At 39.3% G+C, this 15,034-nt stretch overlaps 1 protein-coding gene across 13 annotated transcripts in view; it reads right to left on the reverse strand.

Moving 5' to 3' along the window:
- The window catches only part of COBL (cordon-bleu WH2 repeat protein), a 154,696-nt gene that overhangs the window by 102,588 nt on the left and 37,074 nt on the right, over window positions 1-15,034 (reverse strand). For 10 of the 13 annotated variants that reach the window (XM_068671105.1, XM_068671094.1, XM_068671096.1 and 7 more), the window contains exons 2-5: window positions 12,221-12,427; window positions 4,254-4,464; window positions 3,229-3,457; window positions 1,203-1,247 (exon numbers count right to left, since the gene is read on the reverse strand). In XM_068671105.1, the coding sequence (XP_068527206.1) occupies window positions 1,203-1,247; window positions 3,229-3,457; window positions 4,254-4,464; window positions 12,221-12,427 (692 nt within the window). Of the gene's footprint in view, window positions 1-1,202; window positions 1,248-3,228; window positions 3,458-4,253; window positions 4,465-12,220; window positions 12,428-13,024; window positions 13,141-15,034 lie in introns of those variants that run through there. The other 3 variants (XM_068671095.1, XM_068671093.1, XM_068671097.1) reach the window with 2 other exon arrangements.

Consider the following 15,034-nt stretch of genomic DNA (forward strand, 5'->3'; position numbering starts at 1 on the left):
TTAATACCTTCCTCAAATACGACGCACTGCCTAAGCTCATTCACCAGAAACTTCTATTTTTCTACTCAGGGCTGGGCTGCACCTGGATGTGGATCGTGATTGCCTTGCTCAGCTAGTCTTTGACAATGACCAGTAACAATCAAAGGCTCGTGTAAGCCATGATAGTAACTGCTGATATCAACAGTTTGATGGAAATCTCAATGGAATTGGGATCTTAAGCACTGCATACCATCTCAAAACAACAAGCATATTTTTTTTCTGAAATAAGCACAGCAGCTATTCACTTTAGCATCATGCTCTGTATAAGAAGAAGCCACAGCATGCAACAACTTAAGAAAAAAAGCACTGTCTTCAGTGAAGCCATGAGGGAACAGGCCATGAATTAAGATCCACTCAATGTCTGTCACTGTTTGCTTCCTACCTGAAAAGTTATAGAAGTTATTCACTGTTTTATTTTGGTTACGTTGTATTTACTACTAGCAATGCAAAGATGTAACTAATCAATCATTCTTCTCTTGAGGATAATTAATTTAGCTATAACAGATTTAGTGGAGGAAAAATATATTAAATATACACCTTTTCTGTATAACTGGAAGCAGAAGCACAAATGTCATCTAATCAAACCCTATTTAGCGTAGTAGTTCAAAAGTCAGCATCTACCCAGAGCTATCCAACATGCATGCATACGTTTAAGTTTGGTATTAAAATGCTTCATTACAAGTAAATTGGAATTAGTGGAAGATCTCATTGGTCTCAAAATACTTTGTCTCCACTACTATAAAAAGTTTCAATGCAGAAGACTTGAAATTTCAGTATTCCTGATATTCAGCTAATCATGTTTTAGGTAACAATAAAAGGCTTGGAATCTGCATAGAAGCATACTACGCCAGACAGTGGTTAAATGTCAGGATTTGTTAATTGTTGGTATTTTGATGGACAACAGTTAAATGACAAAATTTGTTAATTGTTGGCATTTTAGTGGCAATTACTGAATAAGCATTACGAGCATTATGCACATGTGTGCTGGTTCTGACGCAAAGCATGACCACGGGAACAACACGGTCCAAAAGACAGCACAGACTGTGAAAATAGCTTTTTTCTTGACAGTGCTTTACACTAGGATGTTAAAGATCCATCTCCTAGAGCCACAACAAACAGCAGGAAGGGAAAGCTGACTTCCCCTCAGCATCATTGTACAGTACCTCTGTAGTTCAGAGAAGGTTCAGACTGAGTTTTTGATGGAGGAACTGGAAAAGGCAGGCAATGAAAGGACAAGAGAAGACATATTAAAGTTCTAGTATTGCCCAGTAAACCGCAGCATTATTCATTCATCACTCCTAATGTTTGTGTCCTAAGGACTGTGGAAAAAAAACCTTATCTGATATCAGGCATGCAGCGCTCCCACTAGAAGCTGCTTAGCTGAGAAAAAGTTTGTGTTCCTTGTCGGTTCACTAGGGAAGTTGCTTCAGCTGCTACACCAAATTGTGTTAGCAGGTGGCAGCAGAGATTGTCTTTCTATATTTTGGCTTCGGTATTTTTACTTCAGGGAAGGAGCACTTTGTTTTTTTCTAGAATCTGCTCTTATAAATGCAGCCTGTGCTTTCAGCACCTCTGGTGCCACACTCATTAGTGAGAATGTACTTTAAAAATCTGTTTTTTCTGGTAATTAAATAGCCTGGACAACCTACTCCATGCACAATCCTTAGGCCAGATGCTTTTTGGAGCAATGGGGTTACTCCTCTGGAAGGTTACAGATGAGAATATGGGAGGAAGGAATTTGCTCGAACAAAGGGAACCTTTTGTAAATTTTATGTGTTATTTACTGTTCTCATCAGGACCACAGTGCAGACTGAGAGGGATACAGAGAAGGCTGACATACATTCAAGAACAGGGGATACTATCAGAATGAAAGGTATACTAAAAGGTTCAAAATGATAACATATATATTTTTTTCTGATGCTGAGAGCAGCACCAAGTGTTACAGAATTTTCTTCTGTAATCTCAGGCCTGAAGTCAAGTCTTGTTTTTGACTGTACAAGATAATTGGATTCTTCAAACCTGGACTTGCAGACCTATATAGCACCTATATATAAATGATCACTTTCATTTAAAACATAAAAATGTAAGGAAGGACTAGGTTAATTTTTCCGTAAGTTGTCCCTGAAGTATGCTGAACAAGTCCTGTTGAATACTATGCATTTTCAATATGTTGCTCCAAAATGCTTAGCTTAATTACAGTAAACATGTCTTTAAAGAAAAAAGAAAAACATTAAATTCAGTTATGACATGTTGTCAGCAACTTTTTGAGCATGCTGACAATTCAAAGGAAAAGGAGACATTTAGTTTACTTAAGAGTCTAAACTCATTGAAATTTGGCTCATATAGAGTTAGAACTGTCACTTACCACAGGAGTTTGAAAGGAGAGACAGAACGTCAACATAAATAAATAACCGTATAAATAAAAAATAAGCCTGCTGCTCAGTGTATACAAGACTGACATTATCTAAACAATAAGTAAGGACGTCTACTGTGCTAGAAATGATACCAATTGAGACAAACTGCAGGAGACAGTTTTAATGAATATCACTTTCTGACCTCAAAGGAAGTAGCACTTGTCAGTATGTACTTTAAAGCATGTATACTTAAAAACACATGGCATAATTCTGCTACTTGAATACACAGCCTGATGAAACTCAAGCCCAAGAAGCTACTGCTACAACATCATCTATGAGAAAAGAAGAGGGGGGAGAAATAACCAAGAGAACAAAATTTTAAATACAAATACCTCTCAGCTCCTCTTCACTAAATCGTCAGCAGCTTTGCTGTTTGGAGGAACCACCTCTGCACCCATCCACAGTCTGTTATCACAAGCCCCGCTCTGCTGCCTCTGCCTCTCCGCTTTCGCGGCTGCCATGACTATGGCACGTCTCCTCTTTCTTTCTCTCTGACCCACAGCACAGGTCGGTGACGGGACCCCAGGTGACATGCGTGGTACCAACAGCAGCTCCGGGAGGTACAAAGCTCCTCCTTTCGCCCTGCCCTAAGCCAACGCGTGCTAGGGGCTAGCAAAGCCTGGTGCTGGCCCCAGAGCAGCTAGCAATAGCTGGGCACATCACTGACCTGGCTGCTACTCTCTGGGACTGAGGCCCCCAAAACGTCCTTCAATTGCCCATAATACCATTGACACCTCATCTAACCCAGCAGCAACCGCTTTCAGCTGCAGCTCACCTCTTTTTCTGTCCCAGGCGTACAGCTCACTTATCCCCAGCTCTTCCAAGGACTTGGTAAGCTCCAGCTCTTCCCCAGTGATGCTGTCTCGCAGAAGAACGATGTGCTCCTGACTGACCTCGCACTTCTCGCAAATAGCCGGAATGATGTTGTGGAGAGGCACCTCCGGACTGACTCGAACCACTGCCTTCTGTGTCTTCAGGTAATTCACCACCAGCCTCACAGACTTCTGTAGAAACAAGCACAAACTCTCAGCCCTCCCTCTGTGATGGCCATGCATTCTTATAATGAGAAAGGTTTTCATTCAGAAAATGGAAAATGTACGAGGGACATCTGTATTGTCTTCTTTCATTTTACACAAGCTTACCCCACATGCATATTTATTGCAAAACAAAACAAAACAAAAACCTATTGAAAATAAACAAAAATTCTCAGAACACACCTATCATTAAGGAGAGAATCAGAAAAAACAGGCAAGTAAAGAAAAGGAATCAAATACTTTTTTTTTTTTTGCCAATGTTTACATGTGCCACTCTGAAAAACATCGCAGTATAATTAGCTATCCTGGTCCAAGATAATGAAAATTCAACAAAAAAATATTTCAAAAATGGCTATTTCTCTATATTCACAATTCTGTGAAATATGTTTATTACTGATCAGTCTTCTCCCTTATCTTTAATAAAGATAGCAAACAAAATATTACCAAAGTTCCATCTACTTCCGCACAATCCCATAACCCTTATGTTAACCACTAATGTCAATTTCCATCAGTTAAGTCTTTGAACAAAGTTCTTTACAAGAGCAAATTTCCATCTAAACAACTGCATGCAACAGAAAGTTGTAAATGCTGCAGTCCAGACTGGCAGCTGCCAATCTGCGTGCAAATCAGTTAACTTGTAGAAAAAGGTTAGAGTCAATCTCAGGCCTCTCTCACCTGGTCTGAAGATGCAAAGATTGGAAAAGCTTGAAATGTAAAGAATGAAATGACATCTCACGTCACTGTTTCAGTGCTACAGAGTACTGACCTCAGGGGCCCGTGGCAGAGGTCGCTTTATCTTTTCTTCAGGCACCTTCTCTTTCAGAAGTACTGTCTGTACGTCCAGTGCTCCTATCAAAGTGTTTGCCTTGTAACTCAGAGGTTGCTCGGTTCCCAAAGACTTCAGTTCAAGACTGTATTGGGATGGATTCAAATGATACCGGCTGCATAAATCAACCAACAGATCCATCACAGCTTTACTGTAGGGAAGAAGACATTCACTGTTAGCATGGAGAAAAAATAGTTCCTTAAAAAAATGACTTTTGTTTTAATATTGGAGAAAAGACAGGACAAGCTGTGGATGTGTCACAAGGAAGTAACAGTGCTGATGCTTTGAAATGCTAGAAATCTCAGATAAAAATATTAGGACTTAAATACATTCATGCTTTAGTGTGTGCTTATGAGCTGGTAATTAGCTATTCATTATGAGGCAGACAACAGTGCCAACGATAGCACTAACAAACCTAAGCCAAAAGCAGAGAAAGTGCATCTTATCTGCTAAATGCATACATTAAATTAATTCAAACCCTGTTCCTTATCAGGAAGGCAAGATACAAATAAATGACTCATTCAAGGTACGGTAAGCTCTACCTGCATTTGAACCATAACATAATGCAGACCAAACTGCAACACATGAATTTGAAACGAGGTAGACAGGATTTCTTCCAGTTTCCATATTTTTGTGTGTGTTCATCTGCCCTCCAATTACACCAGTAATATTTCCAAGTACAATTACACCAGTAATATTTCTAAGTACAACTGAACTCCTCCAGATTTATTTTGGTGAGAATATTAAGCCAGTATAAAAATATCTGACTTCAAGTATTTGTATTATCAAGACGTCTCATTGCAGATGTGATTCCCAAACCACGAGGTTAAAAAGTCAGTCACTACTCCTTAACACAAAGCAGAGGCACTAACTCCGCTTTAACAAAACAGCAAGGTGGCTTGATACTGTCGAACACAGCAGATGCAAACTACATTCCTCCACACACCAGAACGTCTCCTCTTAACCGAGGTACTGAAAGGTTCTTTTTTTTTTCCAACTTTCCTCATTAAAATTCCATTCAGGATCAGAGAAAACGTGTTTATTATAACTGGTTATGTTTATGAAAAGTTTTGGTTTCATAAACCAGCATTTGTCATTAACAAAACAACCAAGGTTGAAAACATTATTGGCCCTACTTGAAGCCTCTGATATGCAAAGGATACTTTTCTTCTAGTGGAGAGAAATTAAATGTGTAGACAGCTTATCTCCCAAAGGAAGTGACACCTTTTTTAATGTGTATACTGGAAAAGTGTATACAGATTCAAAATGCAGCAGACAAATTCAAGGGAGAAAAAAAAAATCCTTCAGAGATTCAGTACTTGGAGTACTGCGTTCAGCTCTGGGGCCCCCAGCACAAGAAGGACATGGAAGTATTAAATGAATCCAGAAGAGGGCCATGAAAATGACCAAGGGCTGGAGCAGCTCTCCCATAAAGACAGGCTGAGGGAGTTGGGGTTGTTCAGCCTGGAGAAGAGAAGGCTCTGGGGAGACCTCATATTGGCCTTCCAGTGCCTAATGGGGACCTACTAGAAAGCTGGGGAGGGACTCTGTGTCAGGGAAGATAGTGACAGGACAAGGGGGAATGGCTTTAAACTAAGAGAGGGGAGATTTGGATTAGATATTCAGAAGAAATTCTTCACCCAGAGGTGGTGAGGCACTGGCACAGGCTGACCACAGAAGCTGTGGACGCCCCGTCCCTGGAGGTGTTCAAGGCCAGGCTGGATGGGGCTTTGGGTCTGGTGGGAGGTGTCCCTGCCCATGGCAGGGGGTTGGAACCGGGTGGTCTTCCAAGGTCTCCTCCAACCTAAACCATTCTGTGATTCTAAGATTAGTAAATCTGTAGCTCACGAACTGCCCCTCGGCTGCAAGCTGATGGCATCTGAGAGACTGCTCTGTGGGGGGCTGCCCATCTTCTTTCTAGGCATGTGCTCTTTGCCTAGAAGTGTCCAAGAAGTGTGAAGAACCTTGGAGGGCTAATGACAGAGAAATACCATGAAAATGGGAAATGAGTCTGATCCCTTATTAACAGGCAAAACACTAAAACATACATAAGTGCCAGCCAGCTTTTGTGCAAGAGATGAGAAATAACTCAAGGACCTATTTCACAGTAACCTATTTCAAGTTAACTGAGTTATGCAATATAAGCTGAGAAAACTGAAGGTGTGGAAAATTTGAAATAGGTGATCGTATTTAAAGGAAATGAAAATAAGTGAGAAAATGAAGATCAAATGAGGAGAACTTTGTTAATATGTATAGAAGGCTTCAGAAAAACTGAGGACTGTGGCAATGCTAGCATAAAGAGCATCTAAACAGAAACGGGTATCAGGTCACTCCATGACATTTTCCAGTGCCTTTTTCTGGCACTGTCCCCAAATTGTGAATGCCTGTATTTCACAATCATTGTTACTTCACACAAAACAGAAACTAAGTCCAGGCTATACAAGAAATCCTGCACACACTGACATTTGAACAAACATTCATTATGTTGTGCAGCAATCAGAATTCAAAAAAGTGTCAGTCTGTTTGATAAAGATCTCAGCTCGTCTGTTTACAGATATCTTACTTTTTAAGTGAAATTTGCATGTTGTTCTTTTTTTTCCCTCAGCCTTATTACTATTGTTTCAGAGAAAAGTAAATAACGTGGCAGAACCACAATACATGGTATTCTATTTGATACACATTTTAATTTAACGTGGAATGCTAATGTATTTCTGTAGCGTATAATATTGATATTATTCATTCAAATTTAGACTTTTACCTCACATGAACTACTTCATTCAAAACACTAAAAAATGCAGCACTTGAAAAAAAATTTTATACCCATAGTCCATCAAAAAGGTACTTTATGATGCTGTGTACAGAGTGTTAACACTTAATGAAGTCTGAAACACCCCATCCTGTTTCAAACCGCTCAGAACATATGCAACTGCTGAAAAGCATCCCTAGGCTTCACCTGTACCATTTAGGAGTACAAATTAATCAAAATCTGATTTTTTTTTTACAGACCATCAAAGTGCACAATATGCTCTTCTCAAAATGTAAATTTGGGAAAAACATATCCACAAAACTTCAAAATGATAAAAAATAAACAAAAAAACATGGGGACAAAAATTTTAAACTCATGTGTTTCCAGAGACGTTAGAGAGCTCGGAAGTCCTTCTAAGGAGGTTACTCTTTTATCAGACTTTAGGATCACCAACTCTAAAAATTTCCCTTCTAAACTGCAATAGCGTTCAGCTTGGTTTTAAATTGGAGTTTTATTTCAACCAGTTCCATACACAAGGCACTCACAGAAGAGAGCCACCAAGCACAGCCAAGAGAATGGTACTGAAACAACTTTTCTTTCTAACTTTGAGCTGAATATGGCTCTTGGAAAATGCAAAAAGTTTCCTCCCCATTTCCATCTTGTTCCAGACATACCAGAATTTGATTGTAAACTGTTTTTGAGACCTGGTACAGCATATACTTGATTTTGAAACTCAGGCAGGTCTGATCACAAAAGACTAATTCTAAAGCTGAAGCAAAAGAGTTAAATGTCTCCTGTATTTCCAACTACTCATCTATGAAACATGTTACTTTCTTCTGCTAAAAACCTTGCTGGAGTTTGGGAGGAGACCAAATGCTATGTGACAGACACTAAACATTCATCACTGATAAGGAAATACAAAAGCACAGAAACAAAAGTGGAGAACGAGGCCAATACATGATTCACACAAGGTGGTCCAGACAACTATTTTTAGCAAAGAAGAATACTTTGGCTCTATCCTGGTATTATATTACTAAGCTGTACAACATTAAAAACCAATTCTGGAAAGTGAAGAATAACTACTGTGTCAGCAGCGCTTTTCAGGCTGAGGTCCTGACCAAACAGGAGTATGTCAGACCATTTGTGTCCTGCAGTTCACCAGTAAAATGCAGCAAGGACATCAGGAACTTAAGAGGTAGAAAAAAAAGAAAAAAAAGAGTTGTTTTGGGTGTGGATTGGGCCGATCTCTTTGGGATCACACAGAGCAATCCATTTTAAAATACAGCCTTGCACACCTAGGAAATAAATTTGTAGGATAAAGTTGTACTCTAAAATCACTGACTCTCCTGTTGTCTTCTACTTTCATGCTACAAATGCTCAGAAAGTAAGACTAACTAGAGGAAAGAATTTCCTTTATTTAGATTAATTTCAAACACACATCAGAAAGCTAAAATGACAGACTGGAAAAGAAAAATGTAAGCATAGAGGGAATGAGATGAAGTCTCTAAGGCTTTAACTATGCACATTTAAACAGCAGAAAACAGTGTTAGTCATTATTTTCTCATGCTCCAAAGCACAGCAGGCACTTCATGAAAAGATTAGAAGTTTTCCTACGCAACCAGAAATATGTATAGTAAAAAGGCAAACTGCATTCAAAGAAGCCATGGAAGCATGATAAGTAGGTATTCATAAATGCTGTCTCTTCCTTTTGTTATTTTACTGATGTATATTTCCCTCTCATTTTCCATATTGGAGAAAATCCACAAAGGGGCCATCAGTATGACATGTATGCAGCAGCAGAGGACTGTGTTTTTTGAGCCTTTCACACCTTCAGTCTTCTACCATTCTGTATGTTGAGCTATAAGCCACCAATTATTATCACTTAATTCTCTCCCGGAGAATAATGTGAGAATATTCTTTCTGTGATGGCATTAGGTTTATGCTCTATGTAGTGCATGCTTTTGCACTCAGCTGTGTCCTCTGTTATTTGCAGAATAGGACTAAAGCTTCAGCTAGTTGATTATTTGTACCAGTGTCCTCTTCTGTGTATCACATGTACAAGCAAATTTGCCTACCATGTAAGAAAGCAGCAGTTACAACTGCCCCATCTCCTCTTCTATGGCATCCATGTGTTGACAACTCCAAACCAAACACTATTTATCTTCAAGCATTCCCTTTTTTCTGCAGTATGTTTCAAATACTACTGATTTCTGAAGCTGCTGACACTAGAGCTCTGTATCTGCACTAACCAGGAAGCTCTCTTCAGTGTGACAGACACACAGTCCCTGCATTTGCAGGTTACCCATTCAAAGAATTACCATTACCATACAAAGAATTGTGAGTATCACAAACAGAAAAGGTTTCTGGTAACTCTTTTAAGTTCTTCCAATTATTTTCTTTCTAAATGTCTAGTCATCCCCTCTGTCAGACCTGATAATAGTTTGTGTGGATCTGCTGTATGCACAAAACAGTATGTTTTACAGTATAAAGCACCAACACTGTCTATCCTTTCAGGATTTCATGCATTTCTCATACAACAGTACAAATATAGATTAGTTGTGGGGGGTACTTTATTTTTTTTTTTTTGAGCGGGGAGGAAGAAGGGGGAGTTAGCACGAATGCTTTTACATGTTTTACAGTAGAGTTTACAGGGACCATTTTTTTTTTTTTAAATACCATTCTATTGCTACACACACTCTGCAAGGACTCAACTTTGCTCTTAAACTGTGCTACTCATTTCCAAAAGCTGCAATAAACTATGTTACAAAATGGCAATAAACTTTTGAAGACGGACTGTCAGCTTGAGTTAACTTTTACAAATAAATGTACTTAAAATTTCCAGATTCTAATAAAGGATCTTTAAATACTATGTACTTTTTTTTTTCTTTGAACAATATTTCAAGGAAATTTAATGAGAATTTTCTGCTCTCTTGCTGTTGCTTAGAAGAAATTTCTATAAAGAGAACAAAGTAAAATTGATGACATGCTGCTTTGCTTACATACAATGAACAAATTGAAAGAGATAATTCTGACTTTCAATTTAGTGCATTTATAATAACCTTAAGTGATACTAATTAACTACATTAGTTACATTTTCAAACATCCTCTAGAGTACTTCATTGCTCTGTGAACTGCTTTCCTTGAATTACAGAATGATTTTTCATTATGATGATGCTCAGAGCAAGATTTTGTAATTTTTTTCTGAAAAAGTTATGTCCCCAGGGCACCCAAGAGCAGATTTTGAAGAATGCAGTTCCAATGTTGGCCATGACAATACTCAAGATTTACAGCAGTATAGGCAATAGCAGAATTTTCTGAAATCTCCTTCCATGGTACCACCATTGAAAGTGAAGAGGGAACAGAATTTATTAACTAAACTAGCCCCCATATTTGCCTCTAACTAAACTAAACTCATCATTTTTTAAATCTGTTATCTTGCCCATTAAACATTTACCTCTGAAGACCAACACATTTTGTAGCTGTCCAGTTTGCAACATCAAAACAACACAAAAAGATGAAACACTCTCACCCAAACCTGGAGACTCAAGACAGTCCACCTCCTAAAAATTTCAAATGCTTTTGGAATTTTATTTATTTACATTTGTATCCCGCATCCCTAAAACCGTAACAAGTGCTAAGGTACAGACAATTTTATCTTCTGCCTGCAAGGAAGAACAGCAGCACACACAAGGCAGTTGTCGTACAGGGCTCATGAGAGGGTGCTCTTTTCTTCATCGCTCGTTCAGGTAACGCAGCCCTCCCCTCGGCTTCCATAATTTACCACACCGCCCACAGCAGCCTGCCCATGCATTATGGTCATGGGAGAACACCTCCTGCGCATTGCACGTGCCTGAGGTGTGCAGCAGAGCAGAGGAGAGCCAGCAGCAACTCAACCACCGCCTGTGCTGGGGCCTAGACCCGCCATGAAGCCTACAGGGGAAGCGGGCACCCCACTGAACAACCAAGACCTCATTTTGGTTACCTCAAGTACTTCACATAGGCCAGAGGAAGAGCTTCACAGAAATGTCTGAGGTTTAATTTGTTCACCTCAGGTTTCAGTCCCCAAACTAAAGATTGTAATAATCAAAAATAACCAGCCTCAGCATAAGTGATAGCAATGGCACCTGAGGCAGACTGCTTGTCGTGTAGGGATTTTCCCTTTGTTCTTTGCTCTTGTGACTCCTTCAAAAGGTCACACTGAAACACTACTCTTGTAATGCTGTTGGAGTGTTTTTTTTTTGATTGTTGTTGTTTGCTTGTTTTTTTTTTTTGAGGAGAAGAAAATCTTTTCTACCCATACAGCAAAGATGTATCTCTGCTCACAAAATGCTGCAGGAAAATTTGCCTTATTAGCTCTCCAAGTGGCTGTGATTTCCATTGAAATAACAACTTTCTTTGGCATCTCACAACCACCTCTGGCTTTGGGGTAGACCCACAGAAATTACTGCTTGTGTTAGTCTCCTGAGAGTGGCTAAGCAAACACTAATTACTGCAAGAAAAGCAGGGGGAAGAACGAAGCACCAGACACTACAAGCTGCTACACACCTCTTCCTCAACCATCAGAATATACTAATAGACAGTTAAAACAGACTACTATATCAGACCAAGATGAGCAGTTTTACAGGGATGCAGACTAACTATTGCAAGCCCCAGATGTACAGACCCTGATTTATCAGCAGGCAACTACATATCCTAATCTGATATTATTACTTTCCACAATTTCTTGACTGCACTGTGGTCACTCATATCATGGTTTGCTATAGTTTCATCAATAGCATTGAAGATATTTTAAAAACTCTTCCTCTATAAATATGCCAGTTCCTTTCTGTCCAAGCAGAATGGATGAGAAGATGGAAGAGCTCCCACAGTGAAGACAGGTATCTCAAAACTACCCTTCCAATACAACTTGACATTGATAGCATCTTAATTACAAGGAGAATGTTTCTCTCTCTTCCAATGGAAAAAGGACACACATACAGAAAAGGGTTCCCAAACTCCAGCAAATACTTTGCTACCTACGCAAACATATTACACTTATGAATGCAGGATCTCTGAATTTGATGAATCATTTGTCTTCTCAACCTAGAAAAGGAAACACTAATATCTGTAAGTATCCTACTAGCAATGGAGGGCTCCAAAAAAGAGCTAATCAAAGCCTTACCTTCCTTGTACTGTGGTCTTCTGTTCCACCCCGTTGGGTAGAATAACTGTGAAGTCCACCGATCTGTTTATCATATTCTCCTTCATACTCACAAGGTTCTGATCAGAAATTACTGCTGTCTCTGCAGATGACTTGTGTTCGTTGTTAATTCTACTGGCTGCAGAAGGTTGATTTGGTGGAGGAGGAGCGCGAGCTTTCATTCTTCTCCTTAAGAAATAAGGTGAAAAGAAAATAAACAAATTATCATGAGCAAGTTATAAACTTAATAGTTTATCATGAGCAAGTTAATAAAAAAAAAAACATTCTTTAAGCCATAATCTCAGATTATTTTTACAAAGCTCCTACAGCATGAGCCATTTTTCTTTACCGTAAAACTTCAATGGAGCTGCATTTTATTTTTACCTCTTCCTCTCTAAAAATACACTAATTTTTTAATGATGCATTCACTCCTACTGCTTGCTTTCCACACCCCAGGGTATGAATCAGTTCCATAATTAGGATATGAAGTAATCATTCTTCTGTTGAGTATGAAGCATGTTTCTATGAAGAGAGAATCAGAAATACTGGGTCCAGTCCAGACCTGACTCAATAAAAGAGTTGTATTTATGTAAATTAATGTTTTCTCCAAGCCAGAGAAGCAGGAGGGGAGGTAGGGTGAGCTTTCATTCAGCTGTGTTTGGGTTCCATAATATTACTCTAGTTAAAATATTGTCTCTGCCTTACTGAGCAGTATTAAATTTGGTTTATCATACTTGATAGGAAAGGGCCATGAAAAGGTCAACCATGAGTGATACCACTTCTTACCATGCCACACAGAGAGCTCTCTGAAAGCACCCTGAGGAGAGCTTGCTCTCCAGCTTTTCTGTATGAGTGGCATACAGAAAAGCTGCATTGACTTGCACCATGTACTTTGCAGGGAGATAAAACCACCACAAACTCAAAGTTTCCTTCATTGGCAAGCAGCATGGTTGATAAGCAACATATGTGTGCCGTTAACTTCTGAATAGCTGGCCTCATACCAAGCACATGTTTAAGAGGATTTATTCGGATGAGTAATATCTCAGTGACCTCTTCTGACTAGATGTATGCCTAGTTTAAGTCAGATTTCAACGCAACAGATGGAAAAGACAGTAAAATATTTACTGAGAAATTATTACTCAGGCTTACTGCCTGAATTTTTTTAATCTGTTGTTAGGGTAGAAGAAGCGAACAGATTATGATTCTGCACATCATTTTCACCCTGCAAAGAACATAAGCAGAGACCCAGAAGAAAAGACTACAGAAAGAGTACTCTAACTCTTAGAAACCTGCAAAGCTTAGTGGTTCAATCAGACAAGGACAAAATTATGTTCAGGAAAACATGCATTTTAAAAACTGAACAGGATTAATACCAGACCAGCACTTCTTTAATTGAAGACAATGTGTATTCTCACTGATAAAAGGACTAAGCATACAGACTGGATTACCAGCCTAAGTTCCTGGCAGAGAGCAGAGGAAGAGCTCCATCACAAAACAGTTCAGAAACAATCCAACTCCTCTGTACTTTTTAATCAGTATTTGTGTTTGACCACTAATTTCTGTGACATGTTTCAACTTGCAAAAAAATCACTACGCTGCCTTGAAAGTGTGTTTCAGTGAGAGCACATCAGGGTGCTGTAGGATGAGCTATGCAGGTACTTCCATTCATCCACTACATGCATAACAAATAGCATTCCTTACAAATAAGCAGGGAGAGCTACTGCCATCTTTACTAGCACACAACAATTTTTCTTCTACGGGAAATTTTCCCTGGACTTTCACTTGTTATCCTATATACACCCAGTGAGTCATGCAGGCATCAGCTACTAACCTGGAGCTTCTACTTTCCTCCCCACGGAGGTGATAAGAAGCTCAAGGCTTTACTGTTTGGCAAACCACCTTTGCTTTCTATACCTCCCAGAAACAAACTCCTAATTTATTCACTTGCCTATAAAGAAGGAAAAAAAAAAAAAAAAGAAGGAAAGAAACTCTCATGCTAAGATCCCTTTACGTCCAGCTACAGTTGTTACTCATAAGCAGGTGGTGAGTGACATGGCAGTTTTACATAAATCCATTTCTCGCCAACGTAGTCTTCAATATAACTCAGCGTAGCAAGTGCAACACTGAAGGACTTCAGATCAATTTACAAACTACATAACTCTTGCCCTCCATAACACCAACTGCATTAATATACACAGCTTATTCACAGCTTTACACAAAACCATTTTTGAAATCAAAGCTTGTTTTTGTTTTTTAAGGCTTTCCTATAATGTCAGGGACCATCTCCAACACAGTGTTGCTAACAGTGAACCGCAGGAGTGGGAATTAAAGCAGCAGCAGGTGTAGTGAACCTTGCATGACCGTTTTTGTTTGTTTGAATTATGATTTACCTGGACTTGTAAATTCTACATCTCAGGGCAAAGAGAGGAAAGAAAGCAATCATAATAAAACAAGCATGAAACTGAAAGCAGCTGAAACAGAAACCAGTGGAGAAGTAAAGAACAACCGAGTTTTGAAGCTGATGAAGGAGCTGGAAGTGAATTGGGAGTGTGCTACACGCATGACTGTTGCTTTGCAATGACATAAAGGTGCATCTACTTTTCTGAAGGAACAAACAAGCAAGGCCTGACACCTTAATGTCAATTTATAGATCCGAAATGGGAGGACAATCTTTATTTGACTGCTTTTTAAGTACTCTTTACGTTTCCTGCTACATCTACAGACCTCGCACAAGGCTGCTGGCAGGGGGAAGCCAGGCATCACACCACCACCAGCTTCAGCCATATGCTGACCAGT

This window comes from Anas acuta, chromosome 2 (assembly GCF_963932015.1).
Source record: "Anas acuta chromosome 2, bAnaAcu1.1, whole genome shotgun sequence".
Lineage (NCBI taxonomy): Eukaryota > Metazoa > Chordata > Aves > Anseriformes > Anatidae > Anas > Anas acuta.